The sequence below is a fragment of the Clarias gariepinus genome, chromosome 7, assembly GCF_024256425.1.
Source record: "Clarias gariepinus isolate MV-2021 ecotype Netherlands chromosome 7, CGAR_prim_01v2, whole genome shotgun sequence".
NCBI classification, from domain to species: Eukaryota; Metazoa; Chordata; class Actinopteri; order Siluriformes; family Clariidae; genus Clarias; species Clarias gariepinus.
In genome coordinates this window covers 11,033,788-11,056,766 of record NC_071106.1, presented here as the reverse complement: position 1 = coordinate 11,056,766, position 22,979 = coordinate 11,033,788, and the positions used below count along the sequence as shown (strand labels likewise).

The following is a 22,979-nucleotide window of genomic DNA, read 5'->3' as shown; positions in this document are numbered from 1 at the left end:
ATTTTGACCCACTCATTTTGGTCATTGAATTTCCTGAATGACAAAATCATTAAATTCGGTTATTTTTATTTGCTATAGAATGATTAACTATTTATCTATACTTTTCCTATTCTTTTATCACCAAATACATTCATTCTGTATTCTTGGGTGTACATATTAAATATTTAAACACACTTCACAGCTAGATCAGCTGGATCAGCGTGAAGTTTGTCAAAATGTATCCATCTAACTGGATGTTTGTGAATATGGATGAATATGGATACTGGGATATGTAATCAGCATCCAGCATCCAGAATTCTCACTCAGGCAGGAGGTTTGTCTCCCCCTTGTGTTGGAAATGAATAACAACACAAACAAATACACGCGCGCGCGCGCGCGCACACACACACACACAAAAACACTCCATCAACCATGTAGGAACCTCTGTAGACCAACTAGCACATGTTGACCACTGTATTTATTCCTGTTTCTGTGATTGTGGTAGTACCTGCGGAGGACATTCACATGCGCATTTACACACTGCAGCATTTTGGAAACGCCAGGGACCGGGTTCGATTCCTGCCCCAGGGTCTGTGTACATTGTGTTTGCATGTTCTCACTGCGTGCTTGGTGGGTTTCCTCAGAGTACTCCGGTTTCCTTCCACAGTTCAAAGATGTGTAGATTATCCTAATTGGCATTACCAAATTGCCTGTAGTGTGTGAAAGAGTGTGTGAGTATGTGAGTATATGTGGTCCCTGTGGTGGATTGGCACTCCGTCTAAGGTGCCTAAAATGTCCAAGGATAGTGAGTCTGTTACTGTGGGTTCTTTTAAGCCAACCTAAAATAAAGGCTAACTGTAGGTCTGTCTCATCTATTTTGTTGCTCTTTACATATCTATTACTGTGTATTATTTCTGTTTCTGAGACCTGCTAACAAAATATATACGCTAACAAATTAGCAAGCATCTAGATTCATAGATTTTCTTTTTTTCATGAGATTTGTTCATGAGGTTCCAAGCTAGGGGCTTGCTTTAGCGTCAATATATTTAGCTCTTTAGCCTGACTCTAATCTGAGGTGCTGTTTGAGCCAGTTTCATCATGGCGCTTGATGGGTTTTCCAAATGCACGTGACAATACTTTCTTACAAGAACTTTTCCACAACAGCTGACCTTGTTGTCCTAAAATACAACCGACTGTTATTGATGTGACTTAATTAGTTATTTCAGTGTTTGAAAGTAGTTAACTTAAATGTTATTTCATAGTATTGAAATATCAAGTAAGTATTTAAGATTCAAGATTCAAAAGTACTTTATTGGCATGACAAATATTTACATTTGTTTTTGCCAAAGCTCAAAAATAAGTCAGAATAAAATAACAGAAATATATGGATAAAAAAAGTTTTTTTTTTTTAAAATAGTACAAAATAGAATTATCCGTCAAGCACCATAATGTAACTGGCTCTCATGAAGGCCATACCAGGAGGGCGAGGCCAAAACCTACCTTTGCCGCAGACGAGAAGTTCATTTATATATATATATATATATATATATATATATATATATATATATATATATATATATATCAGTGATTCTTGAGATCAGGGACAAAAACAGGTTTTGATTTTCTAAAAAAAAAACTTCATCATTTTAAAACCCAGTGTACACATATATGTTAAATGAGGGTTTGGCTATGTAACCATGTTTTGGAACAATCTCCCAGTTTAATTTTTTTTATATAAATTAGAGGTTTGCGAGATCAGCCCTGGATTTTTGTCAACACCATCAGACACATAGAAATGGCTATAAAATTATTTTTAATTAAGTTATCATAGATATTTAGACTTTTAGCATTTTTTAATTTTCTTAATCACATAAAAATGTTTTTAAATGAACCATATTACCTTTTAAAGGTTAGATTAATCAATGTTTAATGATCGCGGTTTAGGTTGTATGGACTAATCAATTTATCATTTAATTTCCATAATGAACAGTGATACTTAGAAGCATAAAAATTACACAATAACTTTGAAAATGCAACCATTTTAATAACAAATATTCTTGAGGGAACAAAACAGCTCATCTTTAAAAAAACAACAACAATATATCATTCTGACGGAGTTGACAAGGCATCAACGGTGTTGACACTAAACTGACTAAGCTTGTAAGAAACAGAAAAATATTTCATTCAAAAGGAACATTGAACTCTCACAAATATCATAACATTGCAAGATATGAACAAAACACATTATATAACCGAGGAGCATTTCTTCTCAGCTCTGCAGTCATTGCATGGTGGAAGAGCAGTGATCTTTTGATTAAAGGATTTCTGAGTTGGCTCCCTTGAACCATCATCTCTGTTTTGGTTCGAGGTGAGTCCTGTGTTTTCTCATTTTGAATACGTTTTTCACGTTCAAGTCGCTTTCTCAGCTTGTCCCTCTCTTTTTTAACTTTTCAAGTTTGTCTTTCAGTGCTATAATCTCTCTGGAGTGTCTTTTTCTAGTTTTGCGTCTTTCCGGTTCATCAGCAACTAGCTGTCTACTACTCCTTGGCTCCTCAAAACCGATGTCCAAAGGACTCTGTGGTGGGGCGTTTAGATGCTGGCCTTCCTGTGCTTTGTTCTTGCGTTCTCTTGACTCTTTCTGTGCTTGTTTCCAAAACCTTCTCTTATACCTCTTTTCTCTTTCTTCCAAATCACTGATGTTTTTTATTTTGCTCTCCTTCACCCTATTTCTCCACCTTTCCCTCTCCTTTCTCAGCAACTCTTCTTTCTACTCAGGCTGGCTATAAATTTTTTGTCGCCTTCTTTTTTGATACTCCCTATTCCTTCTCTTTCGTTCCTCAACTGATAGCTTCTACCTAGCCATTCTAGTCTAAAATGCATACCATTATGTCAGTATACTTTTCTGATGGATAAGCATAAGCTGCAAATGATGGGTAATCATAAGCAACACCTTATTACATAAAGTACTCGAGAGGCTATGAAAATGAGATTCAATTTAAAACATAAAGCTATATGGCAATTGGTTAAAATTCAACACATAAAACTGAGCAACAGTAATATCAAATGTTTGGTTAGTAATATAATTGAAGTAAACTACACTAAAATGAGGAATAATGCACATAATGGCATTTGTCAACACCGTCAGACATAAATCCTGATGGTGTTGACATCTGACGGAGTTGACAAAATACCATGTTTCCTCTCATAACACATGTGCTTCTCACATGAGCCATCTTGTTTATCATTCATTGCTTGTAACCTTTGAACTTTACTTAAATTAAGCATTTATAACAGAAATTTCCATAGAAATCTTACATTACATTGTTTATGGTGTTGACACACTATGGTTGTGACATGCAAAGTATTAACAAGTAGGTATAAAATTAAAAGAATATTAAAAAACTAACCAGAGCTAGAGTGGTCTCATGGCATTTCAAAGAACAAGGAAGTGATAAAGGGGTCCTCAGACTTTTAGCTGCCCTCATTAATTACTGATTTTTTTTTATTTTAAAAAAAGGTCTGACGGTGTTGACAAAACCCCAGAACACAAGTTAAATCGTCTTAAAACTACATTAAATCAGTTTTTCAGCTTTAACTTTTGATGCTCATTAAATTAATTACTGAAATACTTACACATAGTAAATATAACATTTAATTTAAAATTACTTTTAATTGTTTTTAAGCTATTGTAATGTAATGACACCTGCTTCCGGACAAGGGTTTTTACAGACACTGTTTACATATCATATCATTTAGAATGAAAAACATTTATAAAACAACATGAAATAATATTTATTTGTGCTTTCATTATCCTTTTTAGTCTTCTGGCTAAGTGTATATGTAATATTAAGTATTTTTCTTACCCACAAACTGTGTTTTATCTGGTGGACATGTTTTGTCCCTGATCTCAAGAATCACTGATATATATAATGAAAGAGTACAGACATTTAAACTCATAAAAACTATTTTCAAAAAAAGTAGTTAAGCAAGGGTAGTAATAATAATTATAATAATAATAATAATAATAATAATAATGTATTGTTCTTGTGTAGAAAATGTTAAGTGGTACTTTGGATGGATGGATGGATACTTATGCTTGGAGTGATATTACATCATTCATGTCTTTGTTTTCCTGTAACTGCACACCACATTATGTTTTACTTCCCTCACACCACAGCAATTTAGCCATGATTACAATTTTGTCCGTTTATAATAATGGGTGTCACTAGCGTGCGGAGTTAACCGGTTTTGTTCTACGGTTTCATTTGCGTTACACTGTGTACTCACGGAAGTTTAAGGGATGTGAGAAAAGAACAGCTTGTGCTGAGGCATGTGTTTAAACAAGTGATGACGAAAGCCAAGCTCACTCTCTAGTTAAACTGAATGTTTACAGACATGTCTAATCATGCAGAACATCCTGATCCATCAAGAACGAAACACATGGCTAGATCGTCACTTCTGGGAATGAGTAGTGACTTATCAAGAGCTGAGTCACAAACTGTAATTCCATATCTGATTATAAACATATTTGACATTAAGTGTTGATATAAACCGGAGACATCATTTCAGACTCAGTTACTCAGACATCTTTATGCTGATCAAGGTCAAAGTGAATCTGGGGCCTTTCCCAGGGTCACTAATCATGAGAGAAGAATATAAATGCAGAGCCTTTGTACACAGACATGGACAACATACATACTGTAGAAACCATGCACAGGCAGTAACCTGATCTACAGATCAAACCTGTAACCTTGGAGCTTTGTGGCATCAACACTACCCTCTATGGTATGGTGATGTCTGTCATGGAAGTGCCATCAGCTAGGTTTTCAGCAGGTGACATTCCCCTGATCATGCTCACAGCTGTCTCGATATTTGCTTATAATCACCAAGTGTTGGTTCTGTTGTATTCAGTTCTAACGTCTGTTGTGATTTTCACTTGTTATACATACCTGTATTATACTGTGGTTTAATATGTAAATAAGTATCGCAATAATTAGCATGTTTCGTCTCATGTTCATACTTTCTGTTCATGTTTTAATTAAAAAGATCCACAGTTGAGTCTGTATGTGCTTTGTTAATGGGCTTTCTTTTCCGAAAAAAGTTTGTCAATTTTATATTCCAGTAAAATTCACTTAATTCTTCTTCTTATTATTATTATTATTACTAGTAGTAGAAATAGTTTTAATATAAGTCGTGTTCAAATCAACCTGGGAATTGTAAAAAAAAAAAATAATAATCTTGCAAATGAAGGCATAAAACTGATTGACATTTACAAAAAAATTCAAGCAAGTCCCTTAGCCGTACAGCATGATGCAAATGTTTTAAAGAAGGCTCAATGGCTTAGTGGTTAACAAGTTTGCCTCACCCCTCCTGGGTTGTGGTTCAAATTCCACCTCCTAATCCAAACCTAATACGACACTCTTAAACCAGATTTGTAAAAAAAACAACACCCACTGTAGTGGAGTTATTTTCCAGTTTAGATAGAGTACTTTCTTAATCCCAAAAGGAAAAGAGATACACATACGTTTATTTTCTATACTATTTTCACAAAAATGTGTTAATGTGAGTTTATTCAAACACATTTAAATCTCACCTGAAAATCATTTACCATTGAAATAAAATCAGAAAAAAAAAAAAATAATAAAATTGCTGAAAGAAAACAATCCAGGGTGAAGGACGATGCTCAAGGGTCCAACAGTGGCTTTGGTGCTCAAAAACCAGGGACCTCCTGGTCTGCAGCCCAACATCTTAATCACTGAGCCACCCCTGCTCCTATAGGATGCTACAGTATATATGACCTGATTAAAATTTAAATATCAATAAACATTTTCCTCCACTATTTGATTCTCATATCACTATGGACATTGCTGAGAATCTGTTTGTGGATCTCATATGTCTTCAATAATTTTTAGTAAAGAACTGGCTTGTAACCAAATTCACAAAACAAATACCCTACACACTGATAGACACGTGCAATATTACACAGCCAGCAAATATTGTGTTTCTGTCGTTTGTGTAATAAATAGCGAATGTGCTGTAAATATTTTCTCTGTGACAGCATGTTAGCAGTAAATCTTAGCTTCTTTTTATGGATGCACAAGCCTGCACACACCTGTGCACAAGCTTGCGCACAAAAAACCCTAAAGTCTGTGCATTAGTGGAGAGAGTTCCAGGTATCACCTGTTAAATACGCCAAATATTAAATGTTTTATTTGGGTGACTAAAGGCGATTAATAATCTATACAGAATTATTTTCTTCATTGGCACAGAACTGAATTACTCACTCACTCACTCACTCACTCATGCATTGTCTATGTCTATATTGCTTTATCCAGTATACAGGGTCAAGGAGGACCTGAAGCCTATCCCAGGAGACCCAGGGCACATACTTAAACTCACACGCAGTAGGAAAACCGGAGTACCCGGAGGAAACCCACCAAGCACGAGGAGAACATGCAAACTCTATGCACACAGAGGTGGGATTTGAACCTGACTGGGAATCGAACCTAGTCCCTGGAGGTGCAAGGCGACAGTGATAATCCCTAAGCTACCATGCTGCCACAATTGAATTAAATTTAATTAAATCACATTTTGTCAGAGATTTAGTAATGCCCACTCATAACTCTCCTAACAAACAATGCAGACTACAAATATGGATAGCAGCCTCTACACTTCCCACAATGCATGCAGCTTGTCATGTTCACAGCCACTAGACATTTACTCTCTCTGTCTCTCTATTTCTATCTCGCACACACACACACACAAAATTTTTTAATTTTGTTTCTCTTTATTAAAAAAATGCTAAACTGCATTTGCAACCAGATCATCCTTTTATTCTAATACATTAATTGGAAAAAATAGGGGCGTGGACTGAATTGTATTTCACTTAAATATTTCATGACACGCTGTCTGGTTAGGATTAAATCAACAGATTTCACTTTATTTGTTAATAATAACTCAAATATGTCCTTGTTTTTATCCTCATAGTACTTATAACATACAAGGATATTTTTTTTTAATTGTCCTAAATAAAGTCACAGAATTTTAAAGAATGTCCTGGTGCAGGATTTTAAACAATTCAATGACCTATTATAATGGCCACTTTATTTTGGTATCCTATTGTCCCTTTCATTCCATTCCTGCACTAAAACTGTGAGGTTTATTCTTTCTTGTCTGCTCACGTAGTCCCCCCCCCCCCCCCCCCCCACACACACACAAACTCTTTTAATTAGAAATTCTTTTTTTATGACTTAAATCTCAAATTTAATATTAAAATTCTACATTAACACAGCAATAACATTTTTACAGGCCCCTCCAGGAAAACATCCAGCATATTAATCCAAGGATTTAAGAAAGATAACATTACAGAAAACACGTCTATGATAAAACACTGTTTCCCACTTTCCTTCAGGTTGTCTAATGCCAGTACCACTTTTCGCTCATATGAAGGCGCCATCATTGTGCTTTTCCTTACAGAAGAGTGTGAAAAGCTGGGGGTGGGCCTGGGGTTCGGACAAACCAACCCTTAATGCATTCAGTTCTTTTGTATAAAGGAAATGCACCATGCCATAATGGGGTGGGAAAGGGGGAAAAAAAGAGAAATACGAGGGCGGCGGGAGACATACAAAGCAACACAGGCACATCATCTTCTAACCTGCATTCATCTCGTCCCCTCTGCATTTACATCATCCTTAACATTTAATTCATTTAAAAGTAAAGCAAATTCTCTCTGTTTTGTGGGGGTGAAAAACCAAGAATGCTTCATATGCAGGCTTATTGGTTTCCTGATAAGTGAAATGACGACACATGCTCATGACTGACTGGAGCTGGCAGGGTGATAAGATCAACGTCGCATTAAGAACAGACGACAGATGACAGGTAAGGTGTGTTAATGAGTTTTGGCTCATTGTATGGAGTGCAAGTGAAACATTAGATGATCTTTGTTAATGTTTATGTTTGTACTGAATATTGGTACCATATGAATTTGTACTGTATATGGTATAATGGTCTACAATAAAATCAGTGTCCTACTAGAACTATGCAATACTAAAATGTGTATTTCATTACTTTAGTGTATAATTAAGGTTATTTTTGTTTAACCTCCATATACAAAAAAAAAAAAACCTTCTGTGATTTGAGACCCACTTTACACCAGCATTGTGGTTCATATTCATTGTGTTGAATAGAAATAAATATTAAAAGCATTAGAAATTCATGAATCTATAACCAAAGCTATATTAGCATTTTCCTCTTTTTTGGTTGCCAGCATGATTATTTAAATAAATGTTAAATATATTATAATTGCACACCAGGAAATCGCAAAATAACCTATTTAAAATAATTAAAATAAATGTATTTTATGCAAACGCCCCCCCCACCACCAGTAGAAAGCCCAGTGTTTTCAATCTTTGTCGACTCTATATGTGCCTATGTCTCACACTCTGTTTCTCACCACATCCTGTAAACAAAACTGTGAAACATCTTTGTCTGGACCACAGCTAAGCACAGAAACCACTAACATTCTTCAACTTAACAATAACGCCGTCTTTTATCCAAACAACTTGTGTGAAATTACCATGACTCTATCGAAGTATTATTTTATGGTTTCAAATCAATAAACATTTCTCCTGTACTTAACATCGCACCTACTGTAAATACATTTTTAGTTTAATGAATAGTACTCATTTGTGTTTACAATATATATAGAGAGAGTTTGAATGTATTGTTACTTTGTTTCTGTACTTAAGTCTGTTTTTTTTTAAAAAGTATCAGTAATAGGGTGTTTAAGTCAAATCGGGAAATTTCTTGTTCAACAAGACGTAAAAGCGCAGTGTGGTGATGAGACTGTAAATTAGCTGCAGTAAATCATTTGAATGGTACGAACGTTTTAAAGAAGGCCGTACATCCGTGAATGACGATCCTGGCTAAGGTGGCTTGGAGCCCACTGCAGTCCTTCCTGTGAACACTGAGCGAGTGGAATGCCTGATCCTTGAAAATCATCAGACAACTTGTCGCCAACCTGCAGAAGAGACACATATGTCTGTGGGAGCTGTACACACTCATTCACAAATACCACTTGCACATCATGGTAACTCGGCTGGAAATTCATTCCCTGTACAGTCCTGAACTCACTCCAAGCCATTTCTACATGTTTGGGCTATCAAAGGATTTCCTGGGAGGCCAGCTGTGAGCCAGTGTACTTGAGAAATCTTTCTACCTTAATGGTATCCAAGGACTAGTCAAATGCTGGGATAAGTGCATTAGAAATAATGGTAGTTTTTACTCTCATACCTGTGTTCTCTTATTCTTTACAATCAAAATTCTCAGTTTGACTTGAATGCTACCTGTAATTTACTCTAAATTCTTTTCTACCCATTTTTCTTTTTAAATATTCAAATTTAAAGGATAAGCCTTGATTTTTGCCAATCTTGTAGTTGTAAACCACACCCAGTAAATTGCATATCAGAGAAGAGACCAAAGCATTTCTTTAAAGGAGTATGTACTGTAACACACCACTGAATGTATCATATTCCATTTATCTGGAATATGCGTTTGTAAAATTTAATGAGAATTTTAATTTTGTGTCTGCCTTTATAAGGAATCCTAACTAATCTAAACTTAGAAAACATAACAATAACATAACATAATAACAACATAACAGAATAATAATAATAATCATTTTAACAGTGAGGATAAAAAAGTAATACGCTTCATTGTAATCAACTGCATTATGACACATCGCTATTAGTATTCAGCTAGATCATATTATTTCTTTGTTCCACAGACATTAATTCATATCATCAGTAACTAAAATCAGTGTGTTTTAACAAAGATTAATTTGCATGTATTTTTCTTTGATTTGAATTTTACAGTTTATACATTCACTTGCGTAAATTATCTGAACCTTTATATATATTAAGAGTTTTAACTTATTAATGAAGTATTTCACTTTTACTTGATTATTTGAAAATTTGGGAAGAAAATCTTTCCAAATTACTCCAGTTCATACATCAGTTCAAACTGAATGAAAAACGTTTCCTAAAGTTGTCACAATACATATGCAGTACTGGGCAAAAGTCTTGAACCACCCCTCATTTCTTCATATTAAATTAAATTATGTAGATTAAATTACAGAAATGGGACCAAATGTTTCACTGCAAAGTGCCGAAAGATACAATTTAAATTTGTTGTTTGTGTAACAACTTCAGCAGCAACCTTATTTCCCCTCTCATCTGTTTCAACCACTCAGCATTCAGCGTCACTAGGATATTAATCACTGGTCTGATGATCTCCTGTTTCTAACTGGTTCATGCCTTTAGTTAGGTTGGTTTTTATGGTTGAATGATTATAACTTAAATCATTCAACCATGGCTTAACAAACAAAAAACATTTCTATAAAACGTATCAGGTACAGGTACAGGATTGAAAATAAGAGTCAAAATGTGGCAAAAATAAAAACCGAAAGTCTTTCAGGACGCCTGGGGAAATATTCCTTAAGACTACATTACATACATGCTGAATTTGCCCAGTAATGTATAACTTGCTAAGTAAATAACTTGTTGCTACTTACTAGTAACTAGGACAGGATTGCTGCAGCACACATTGAGACTTCAATTTACAATACAACATTTTATATATGATTCTGTACTGTTGGAACTGTATCTTAATTTTTTTCTACAGAGCAGATGAATTTCGAGACAAAAAGCTACTTCTGAGATTGATATGATGGCGAGCATCAGTCTATTAATTTTGCTGCTTCACTATGCGTCCACGTGCTGGGCTTTCCTCCCCAACTACTGGTCTCGGGTGCTGACATTGTCATGGGATTCTTCTACACACCAGTACATGACAGAGCAGGCCGTGCTCAATGTCACTATGGAGACTATTAACATGATGCCTGAACACTTTGGAGGTCAAGAGAAGGTATGTTCTGAAGGCGATACTCATCACTCAATGTATGCTCTAAGTGGTGCTTAGTTTAATGTTTAGCACTGATTTTTATACTCTGTTGTAAGCATTTTTTTTTTCCTCTTCTTTTTCTCAATACAAATACATTTTAGTATTTTTTGCATGGTAGCTCATGCTTGAATACATACAAATTTGAATGTTTCATATAATAAGGAAAGTATATGCTTATTCCCATAATCATTGACATGTGCTCATTTGTGTTAAAACCAGCTTGACCTGGGTCGGGCATTTTGGAAATCCATGGGCGAGGTGGTCAACGCCAATGCTGCTATGGACTTCCTGAGTTCTACGCGATCTGACCCGGTATATCACTTTGACTCAGAGAGAGTGGAAGGAAGCATAGAGATGATGAGAGACTTCTGGAAGCAGGTGGTTCTGTTGACTCAGAAGAAGGATTATCAGGGAGCAAGATATATCATGGGACAGCTCCTCCACGGGTTACAGGTTAACAGATTTAATTTAACAGAGTAATTTGTCACACATAGTCCACTGAAAATATAATGGGCATTCAAGTCAAATTGGGAATAGGAACCATATACAAAATCAACACCAATTGGAAGAACTCAACTGGGAGTTATTCCCACATCCCCTGTACAGTCCTGACCTTGTTCTAAGCCATTTCCACATGTTTTTTTCCACATGCCATTAAAGGAGTTCCCGGGAGGCCAACATTTCAGTCATGAAGCAGGCAGTCTGATCATGGCTCCGGCGTACTGAAAAAAACCTTGACTGTATCCTAGCACTAAAGAAATGCTGGGATAAGTAGCAGGGGATTATATACGGATAAATAAAGGTAGTACTTTGTAGTAGTAGTAGTATTTTGTACAATCAAAAGTCCCGGTTTGATTTGAAGGTGCCTTGTATTTTTGGTCAAGTTAGAAATTGTGTACCTAAAATGGAATCCATGATAAAATTAGAATGTGAAATATAAAATAATGTTAATGTGTAATACAATGTTTTTAGTAATAAAAGTAATTTGTGTGATTATGTGTGTAGGACTTCTATAGCCATAGCAACTGGGTGGAAATGGGACAGAATACCGAGTACCTTCATCTGTTGCATTCCAAAGAGCCATCAGTACCTGTAGCATCAGGTGACCTGAACAACATGCACAATGACCTATACGTAGTAGGACTACTTCTATGCTATATACTTTACATTACAGTTTGCCTAAATACTGTAATGTTTGGTTTCAGAGGACACTCCTACCTGTGCTGCCTGCCATCGGTTCAGTTGTTATAATAATTTATTAGAAGAGCTTGTCAGGGGTTCACCAAAGCTTCTTCTGACCACTGGATACTTTAGTAACTACCCACCCAAACCTACTGGTAAGTTCACTCCTAAAGGGCCAGACTCCATGCCCTCCACACAGACTAAACATTCCCATCCCAACTGTGTTTGGATGAACCACATTCAACATTTTATGTATTAACTTTCGAATCTCAAAATATGATTCTCAACAATTTTCACTGAGTGTTGTAGGGGGCTTGGAGCCTATCCCAGGAGACTTAGGGCACAAGGCAGGGAACACATTGGACAGGGTGTCAATCTATCTTAGGGCACACACACAATCACACACACTCACATGCTCATGCACACACTATGGGCAATTTGGAAACTCCAATTAGCTTAACCTGCATGTCTTTGACTGTGGGAGGAAACCCAACAAGCACCGAACATGGGGAGAACATGCAAACTCTGCTACCCACTAAACCACCGTGCTGCCCAAAATATCATTGTGCTTGTTTTAATTAATAAACTGTTGTTGTAACAATTAAAATTAAATCCTTAGTCCTAACAGTCTACTATAGTAGTTCTATTAGTGCTGTAAAACAACAGTTTATGCCATTTTAACTAGCCATTTTCAATTATTTTCAGTGGTGAAAATAATGATGTATGATTAAATAATAGTAATTAAATGCTATTGTTTCTCAAGAAGATATTATTTAGATGACATTTCTTTAAAAAAAATCTTCATCATTATATACTGAAATGCAAAGGCTGTACCAAAAGTAATGCAAAAGTGGGAAGAATCTTTTTATTAACTGATACAGGTCATTCAAATTGCACATCTTGGTAGAATAACTCTTACTCTACACAAAGTTATGCCAAGTTATTACACATGCCTCTGCTCCATCGCTGATCCCATCTCTCAAATCCTCTTTGAAAATCCCATTTGTTACAGTTGATGGTCTACCACTTTAAGGCAAAGCACTGACCAAAAAGACAAAGTTTTTTGTTTGTTTGGTTGTGGTCAGTAATACTGCTTCATATTTAATTATAACTGGTTTTAGGGTTAATAATAGTTAGGAACATGCTCGAAGTGGCTATGTAATTTGTTTACAACATTTTAATTGGTTTTAGAGAAAAGAATTATGAAGTACTTTTTTTTAACCATAACTTATCATAAAACCATTTTAAAAAGCATAAAAAAAGTTTTTGTTAAGCCTATGTTTTTTTTCCCATACGGCTAGCATAATGATTATTGACCCAACCGACTAGCTTCATTCCTTTCGTTCCTTCACTACGCCCAGAACAACACTGAAAATCAACATTTGCTAGTAAACATTCTACAGTTTTTTTTAAATACCAGACATACTGTAATATCTAACAAAGCCTGTATGATCGTTGTTAGTACTGTATTCACTTTAAGATTTAATTGGTGTTTCTTAGGAAAGTGCAGCCACGGTGGTATCCTGGACAGCAGTCGTCACCAGGCAGCTGAGGGTGGCATTAATAAGGACAGCACTTCCCCTCTCTTCTCCCCACACCACTTCCTCCACAAAGAGGCTGCACAGCTTGCTTCCAAGGCAACAGTCCGAGTGCTCCGGGACCTCAGAGATGAGCTGGGGCCCAAGAGCTTCCTCAGGTCAGAGGTCAACATAAATTACTCTTTTCAAGAGACTTTACCGTGGTATGACCCAGGAAAGTAGCTCCATTTCATTCATTATAATTTTTGGTCAGAAAACCAAAATACTGCAAAAACTAATCTTTTTACTTCTTAATCATAGAAAAATATAGCTAGCCATCTTAGCACAAAAATATATTACAGCTTTTCTTCTGACTGCTAGCATATCACAGTATAGCATCTGACATGAGACTCCAAACATGAGGTTCCAAACCTGGAAAGACATTGTATTCAAATACAGTACATACACTTCAATATGGAGTTGGTTCCCCTTTTGCAGCTATAACAGCTTCCACTCTTCTTGGAAGGCTGTCCACAAGATTTGGGAGTGTTTCTGTGGGAATTACTGCCCATTCATTCTGTATAGCATTTACAAGAAGGCCTGGCTCGCAATCTCCGTTCCAATTCATCCCAAAGGTGCTCGATGGGGTTGAGGTCAGGGCTCTTCCACACTGAACTCATCAAACCAAGTCTTTATAGTCCTTGCTTTGTGCACTGGAGAACAATAATGTTGGAATAGAGAAGGACCTTCCTCAAACTGTTGCCACAAGGTTGAAAGCATAGAGTTGTCCAAGATGTCTTGGTATGCTGAAACGTTAAGATTGCCCTTCACTGGAAATAAAGGGCCTAATTGAAACACCTGAATTCAATAATTAACAGGTTTAGACAAATACTTTTGTCCATATAGTGTATCTAACTCGTACAATTACACCATTATACCAAATATATATATATTTTCCAATACACAACGCTCGAAATGTTATTAGGCATTTTTCATGTGTTATAATAAATAATCAGTGAATTGTTTGGGTATTTGTATATATTTTCCAGGTTCCTCAGTGTCAAACAGCTTCCAGCTTTGGTGTTTGTCATGGACACTACAGGTAGCATGTTTGAGGAGATTACAGCTGCTCGTCTTCGTGCCCTGTCCATCATTCAGGCACGAGCAAAGAACCATGAACCTGGACTTCCTGGCACCTTCTTACTCATCCCCTTTCACGACCCAGGTAAAAAGAGGAACACATTTTAGAATTGTGCTTGTACATAGGTTGGATATATACAGTACAACAACCCAACATATAAAATGTATAAGGTATAATGTGTAATTTTTTCAGATGTAGGGCCGGTGATGGAGACAGATGACCCCAACGAATTCCAGCATTTCATGGAGAACTTATTGGCTCTTGGTGGGGGAGATGAACCAGAGATGTGTCTATCTGCTGTTCAGGTAACCCTAGGGAAAAAGGACCAGAATTTATTAAGCATCTTAAAAGGAAATTGATGAATGATAATGTATTTAAATAGCAATGTTTCTTTGCCACAATGTGATTTTTAAATGGTATTTTTGAGTAAAAAGCAATAATAAAAACTAACTTGGTTTCTGTCTATTTGTATTAACAGATTTTAGAACTGCATTGGCCAATCCTACTTGCATTCACACATGGTTTCAATAAGTCAAACTTTTTATTTTTTAATTATATAAAGATAAAAAAAATAGTATGACATAGTTATAAGAAATCCTTTAATTACCCTTAGGTATGATCTTATATCATGTTTTAGATCAGTGTTTCCTGGAGTATAGACTGCAGCCCCTTAGTGAGCCAGGAGATGTCAAATTCAAATTCACATTTTATTTGTTACATACACAGTCAGACCCAGTATGATATGCAGTGAAATGCTTATAATATGTCATATGTAAAACTTTCTTAATTGTAATTAGGTTTAAAATTCCCATAAATTGTTTTTGATTAAGTGTTTACATAAAAAAACTAACCAGGACTAATAAAACAAAGCAATGAGTCACATTTAGATGACATACTATTCTTCATTTATCTTTGTTATGTGTATTGATTATAGCTGTGATTAAAGGTTTATGTGGGCTGCAAAACATTTTGCTAAGTTTGGGAATGTCAGTTTTAGATAAAATGAGTAGAGGTTTAAGAAACTATGAAAAGTGTTGACACAGGTGGAAAATGATACTTTTAGATTTCATCAGCCTCTGGAATTACAACCATGTCCGTGACTTTGGCTTTGATCAAAAGGACATATGTTCAAATCCCAGCACCACCAAGCTACCACTGTCGGAACCCTAACCTATTCAGATGTGTAATGTGATGTTTAAGTCGCTCTGAATAAGGGTGTCTACCAAATGCTGTAAATGTAAATATTTCTAAACTTGTATATGGTCTGCCTTTGCAAGAGAGCTGTGAGTCAGAAAAGCATGTGGTTACTCTATAAACAGATCTTAAAATACAGACACAGTTTGTAGGAAATGCCATGTGAGATGTGTAAACCTGATACAAACCTGTTAGAATCCTATCGAGACATTTTTCGGTCACTCATTTTGTGCGTCTCTGTTTCAGCTGGCTCTTATCCACAGCCCACCTCTGTCTGAGATTTTCGTTTTCACTGATGCATCCCCAAAAGACAGCCACCTGTACAACACAGTCAAAGCTCTCGTTTTGGAAAAACAGAGCAAGGTAACACACATACACATACCCACACCCACACCCACACACAGTCACAAAAAAAGGAACACACTTAAATTTCCACATCAGAAAAAAACACCCACTGTTTCTTAAACAGGTGACCTTTCTGTTGACTGAAGACCCAATTCATAGTGAGAAAGTGAGAAGCAAAAGGAAAAGAAGGGCAACCCTGTCTTCTGACAGATTCTCTCTGTACTCCTCTCTCTCTTCCTTATCTGGAGGCATGACCATTTTCACAACTAACAGTGATATTCATAAAGCTTCAGCCATTGTTGAAGACAGCACCACTTCCAGCAAGGTAAAACAAAACGAAAACAACAACAAAAAAAAACTTATGTTCCACAGCAAAATGAGTTTCACTAAATTAACATTAAATCATGTTTTTGTTATCACAAGTATAATAATGTGACTTAAATAAAAGTATGTATATATAGTTGTAATTTGGTGTTCTCCTCTGCAGGTGACTCTATTTCATGGAGAAAGTAATGCAGATTCATTACACTCCTTCGCAATCGACCAAGCAGTCAGATCTGTCAGGATCCATATTGCTGGAAAACTCACACAATGTGTCCTAATTAACCCTAAAGGTAAACAGCACATAAGGGAGGCCACACCCATATTACTTTACCTGTGTAAATAGTATAAAGGCATCAAAGACAATGAGAACGTATTATAAAATAACATATAGTTATTTAATTATATTTTACAAAAATGTAATCCGTTATTCAGACAATTTATGTAATCCGTGAGCCAGACAGTAATATGTGTGTGTGTGTGTGTGTGTTTGTGTGTTAGTGAAAGTCGTCCTACAAGCCCTGCCCCTGATAACCCGCCCCCTCTGTTATTTGTTAGCAAATTATAAGTCAAACTTTGCTGAGTGATTATGGTAGAATAATTATAAAGATCTTGACTAAAACAACATGAAAACAACAGAAGTCACAAAGGAGTTTTCATTTTCTGCAATGGAAAAATACTCTAACTAGTTATTTTTTTCAGAAAGTAATGCTGTAATGTAACTGATTACTTTTTAAGGACAGTAATTTTGTAATGTAATTAGTTACTTTAAAAAGTAACATCCCTCAACACTGGTCATAAGTCAATGTGTGACGCAACAAGCAAAACCTTTCCTCCAAAACTGGTCAGGTACAGGGACTGGCCTGAAAATGAGAGCCAAAATGCACACAAAAGAATTTCAGCCAAAATATCCAGAACACTAATAAACTAAAAAAAAATTTCTCTTAGGAAGCAAAATAGGAAGAAATTGTGGGGTGGGGTCAAGACATTTGCACAGTAAGGTATAACCGTCATGAACCAAAAAAATTCCTAACTTGTTAAAATAATTTTAACAACTTGTAATGTAAGATTTCGCAAATTTAAAAAGTTGGAATGATGAAATCTAATAATGAAGGTGGGTATACATGTGTGAGCAAAGTTAGTTTATACTTCAACGTTACGTAATATTACTTTGTATAGTAGCTAATGTAGGCTATATTATAAAAAAAAAACCATCATGTGTAACATTACATTGGACTCCCTATGAAACTGTCTATAGATGTATGCCAACAAAATCTCTATTTCTCTCTGTCTCTCTCTCTCTCTGTTAGGTGCTCATCAGTCTCTTCTTAGTGAAGCAGGTCCTCTGGGTGAGATGGATCAATCTGATGGTCTGTACCGGGTCAGACTTCTACCACATGTAGAATCTGGCCAGTGGCAGCTCAATGTCACCTCCCATGGACCAATCACATTTAATGTCTTAGGTAGGCAGCTGTGACTACAGTCTACAGTCCAGGATCACATTTCAAACCTGATTTTTTTTTTTTTACAGTATGTTATAACATTAAGGCGCATGTAATAGGCTGTTCACTTTTATTGAACCATTTTAAGACTTTGCAGCTAAGCAAACCAGAAAAAAAAGCAGAAGCAGAATTTATCATTAAATGCAAATGATGTCACCACTTGCTCTTTTTTTAAATAAATGAGGGGATTATATTAATTAACAAATTCATAAATGTCAGACAGTATGTGATTTCTAGATGTCATCCACACTACAGTAAATAAATTATCGTAGTTAGACCTATATAATTAAAATTGACCAAAGTTTTCCAAATTTCCATTATCCAAAATGAGGAATCTCTATAAACAATGCAGGATTTGCATTTTTTTTCTTTTAGGAGAAAGCACACTGGATTTTTTCTATTACTTTGCAGTTGAGGCAAATGAGACTCACCCAGGTCTGCGGCGAGTAGATGGCAGTCCTATTGCAGGTAAGTTTACTGGTTTATTTAAGCATGTTTTTTGACAGACATTTAATGAGATGTATATTTCAATATATTTTTAGGACAGCATATACCAAATTGCTGCTCAGATTTGTTCTTTGCCATAGTATCAACCATAACTAGGTCCATCTTGAGAACTTAATGACCCACTTCATTAGGTGTGAAATTATCATGGTTATCATAACTTCAACAAATTATACAAATTATACACACAAGCACAAAACAATCTAATCTATGTAGGCTTTACTGAAAATGTTTCTGGAAATTACTTGTTAATTCTTTCAAGGTGCTTGCAGTACATGCTTATGGGTTGCATTTGACCTGTACAAACATCTCTACAAACTGCATGGAAAGAAACCAAAAAACCTTTTAAATAATCTGGACCACGTTGATCCAAACAGTCTGTACGGTTAAAGTGCTTTGGAAAACGACCTTACTGGAATGAATTCAATGTTATATGCACATTGCAGTTCGTTGCTTTGACATTTGTCACATCCTTCCTCCTCCTCAGCCGTATCAGCATTTCTAGTGGTGGTTGTAACAGGCCTGGACGCCAGCGATGAAGCCACTTTCAGTCATGTGACCTTGCTAGGGTCCAATGGGGAAAGCCTTCAGACGGTATCACTGAATTCTTCGACTTCCAATTGGTCAGAAGAGGAGCTGATCGGCATCATCGATTCAGTTCCCAGGAAGCCCTTCAGTGTGCGTCTTTGTGGAAAAGACAGATGGGGGAACAAGCTTGAAAGAGTTTCCACTGAGATGGTTCAGCCCACACATGTACATATTATGGTATGCCTTCATATGATATACTCAATCCTTATTTAAAATTTACAATCAAGTTCATATTTTGAAAAATGTCTTTGTAATTAATTTGCATAATCAGATGACACAAAATCATGACATGAAGGAAAGTATGAGACACATGTAACCTTTAATTGAAGTACATTTATTCTACAAAAAACATTATAAAAAACCTCATTGAAAGTGCTAGTACATGATACCCGATACAATAATCCTAACAAGGTTCCCAAGGTGGAATCTTATCTTGTCGCATCTTCCAGAAAAGCTGGTTGAAGCAAAAGCTACAATAATGTTTAGCAAATTCTGGGTGCTTATGTTTCTGGTTAGATGTTGTTGGTTTTTTATTGCCACAACAGTGGATATGGGCATTTTCTTTTTAGTGGATATTTTTTTGTAATCATTGTCTAATTTATGAAGGTCAACACCCTTTGGTTTTACTTCACTGGTGTGCTCTATAATGTTTCCCAGGTTGATGAATGACCGAGGAAATTTGATCTCATACAGTGTTTACATTTCATGGATGACTCTTAAGAACTATTATGTGACCCTAACAGTAATATATATTTAGTAACATACTTTTAAATGTACATTTTGCACATAAGAATCTCTTGTCGATGTTAATTAATGTAATTGTGACTCTTTTTTTTAAAACATAGTTTAAATTGTAATTAGAAGTTATACGTGTTGTAAGTTAATCAACTACAAAGAAATTTTTTTAATACCTTCTTTAATAAGGATGCCAATGATTCTGGGGTGACTGTAAAAATATTAACCAAAAAATCTCTTTCAGGTGCTTTCGACTCCTCATCTTCTCCCAGGTCATCCCGCCACAGTTTTGTTTGAAGTGTTTAACCATGGTCCTGCCCGTCATTTCAGAGTGACTGCTGAAGACGATCGTGGCTTCCTTACACATGGGAAACACCACAGGTAAGGACTGACAATGGACAAAAAAAATTTGTTGACACAGGTTTAAGTCACATGCGTTACAAATTCTATAGTAACAACTTCCATCCATCCATCTAGGAATTCTCTGTAGTTTAACTAGGGACTGTGTGGGCCAAAGATGATTACCATTCTATTTATTCCCATTTTTACAGCCATGGTAGAACCTCTGGTCAACATTCATACACTAGCATTCACACACTATGGGCAATTTGGGAATGCCAATAAGCCTAATCTGCATGTCTTTGGACTGTGGGAGGAAATCAGAGTACCCGGAGGAAACTTAGGGGCAGAACATGCAAACTCCATGTATACAGACCCGAGGCGGGGAATCGACCCCAGACCCTGGGGGGGGAAGGCAACAGTGCTAACCACTAAGCCAATGTGCCGCCATGTGGTAACAACTTAAGGCAGTTGGTTAATATTGGTTATTTAAAAGATTGCTAGGCTTTTCCTTTAAATCTCTGTAACTTCTTAAATAGTTGTGACTTAGCGGCCAATACAGAACACTTATGCTATTTACACCACACGCAGATATAAATACTCACTCATTACATGCTTGTTCTTTGCACCTCCTTACGCACATAGAGCCATGTGTTTCCCAACACTGCTTTGTTTTGCTGTAGGTTGTTTATAGGAGAGAGAGGCTCTATGAGGGAGGAGGTCAAGCTGAGGACTCCATACTCCACCCAGGCAGGTCAGACAGTTACGGTGACCCTCACAGTCCAAGCACATGACTCACCAGATGCCAACTACGCTGTTGTATATCTTCTGGTTTTACCAGAGGTGAGAATGACAATTATGTTGAATATATACTGTATATACATCACAATATACTGTATATTTTAAAGAATATAATATATAATACACAAAATATTGTTAAACACAATATATAATACTTATATACATTTGTCTAATAAAGCTTTTTGTCCACCTACTGTAGGAACCTGACGTGACTCCTCCATCGTGTTCTACGATGCATGTGGAGTCAGGCTGTCCTCCTGTTCCTCAGTGCTTTCTGGGTAACTGGAGTGTCTACCTGACAGTGAAGGACAGGGGTCATTCTGGCCTGGCAAGCGTACAACTTGCTGTAGGACAGGGGACACTCGTGCTACTCCATGATGAGGACATCAGGAAAAATGAAAATTCAGAAATGGAGCTTGCTGAGGAAACATATGTAAGCCCTCTGAGACGGCTAGAACCAAAGCATCAGCTTCATAGACACTCACCATGGCACAAGCAGAGAGCTCAGAGACAGGCAAAAGACAGATTGGTGTATGGCGATGCGCCGATGAACATCACTGAGTGGCCTAGACGAAAGCACATAATGCTGCACTATACTTCAGACTGCTGTGTGCCTCGGGCAGAGCTGCTTGTGTGGGATGGAGCAGGCAATGTGAGGAACTGCAGCCTGACAGCCAGCCAACAGAGGGCACTAAGAGAGAAAAACAGTGCTGCGAATGGGATTAGACATAAACTTTTTACACTTGTTTTATGGACTTTGCTAATTTCTATAGTTTTATAGTGAAACTTATAATGAACTTCTGAAGTGCTAAAACTAAGTGAAAAAGACTAAACTGGAAAATGTTTGGGGAAAAGGTTTTACTCAGGCCTCAGGTCATTTGGCTACACTAAAATTCGTTTAGTGTTTCCATTTTGTCTACGGTGTAGTCATGCCACTCTAGGACTAGGATGAAGTGATTAATTAAATGGTTACATGCCCATAGTGTGGGAGTGAGTTTGGGCTTCAGGCTCCCCACAGCAGACCTGAGGTTTGTACAAGATAAGCGGTATAGAGGATGAATGAGTGAGTGAGCATTCATGGTCAAGGGCAGGTGTCCACAAACTTTTGGCCACATAGTGTATGGATTTGTATGGATATCTACTGTACATAAAAATGAAAAGTTTAAAATTACATGCCCTTACATTGTTACAATTTGTTGCCACTTCTTTGCTTCTTTTCTATTTAAAGTGTATTGCAAACGTATTTATACCGCTTGAACATTTCCGTTTTGTCATGTTACAACCACCAACGCAAATGTATTTTATTAGGATTTTATGTGATAGACAAATGCAATTGAGCCATTTGCCTTAAGAAGTAACCTAAATAATAAATAAGGTCCACCTGTGTGTAATCAGTATAAGTACAGCTCTGAGGCTGCAAAGCCCTCAGAGGTTTGTTAGAGAACATTAGTTGAATACCATGAAGCTCAAGGAACACACCAGACAGCTCAGGGATAAAGTTGTGGAGAAGTTTACAGCTGGGTTAGGTTATAAATAAATGATCCCAAACTTTAAACATCTCATGAAGCACTATTAAACCCATCATCTGAAAAAGAAAACAGTATGGCACAATTGCAAACCTAGTTAAACATGGCCACCTAAACTGACAGCCTGGGCAAAAAGAGCATTATTTAGAGAAGTAACCAAGAGGCCCATGGTAACTCTGGAGGAGCTGCAAGGATCCACAGCTCAGGTGAAAGAATCTGTCTACAGGACAACTATTAGTCATGCACTCCACAAATCTGGCCTTTTGGCAAGAACAAAGCCGTTGTTGAAGGAAAGATATACGATGTGACAAGCCATATATCTCCCCTGTCTCATATAAGGGGAGAC

General features: G+C 36.6%; 1 protein-coding gene across 1 annotated transcript; it reads left to right on the top strand.

Moving 5' to 3' along the window:
* Nucleotides 1–10,680: 10,680 nt before the first annotated feature.
* vwa7 (von Willebrand factor A domain containing 7) lies at nucleotides 10,681–22,299 on the top strand. The gene is made up of 16 exons (XM_053500847.1): nucleotides 10,681–10,902; nucleotides 11,158–11,391; nucleotides 11,944–12,040; nucleotides 12,144–12,275; nucleotides 13,621–13,816; nucleotides 14,687–14,862; nucleotides 14,971–15,083; nucleotides 16,219–16,335; nucleotides 16,442–16,642; nucleotides 16,805–16,931; nucleotides 17,949–18,101; nucleotides 18,516–18,608; nucleotides 19,132–19,409; nucleotides 20,212–20,348; nucleotides 20,990–21,149; nucleotides 21,307–22,299. Exons 1-16 carry the CDS (start codon nucleotides 10,702–10,704, stop codon nucleotides 21,886–21,888), a joined length of 2,997 nt encoding a protein of 998 aa, XP_053356822.1. The 5' UTR covers nucleotides 10,681–10,701; the 3' UTR covers nucleotides 21,889–22,299.
* The last annotated feature ends 680 nt before the right edge of the window (nucleotides 22,300–22,979 follow it).

Coding starts and splice junctions, on each gene's coding strand:
- vwa7 (XM_053500847.1), top strand. CDS start 10,702: ATGATGGCGAGCATCAGTCTATTAATTTTGCTGCTTCACTATGCGTCC. Junction 10,903..11,157: donor ACTTTGGAGGTCAAGAGAAG/GTATGTTCTGAA, acceptor TGTTAAAACCAG/CTTGACCTGGGTCGGGCATT. Junction 13,817..14,686: donor GGGCCCAAGAGCTTCCTCAG/GTCAGAGGTCAA, acceptor TATATTTTCCAG/GTTCCTCAGTGTCAAACAGC.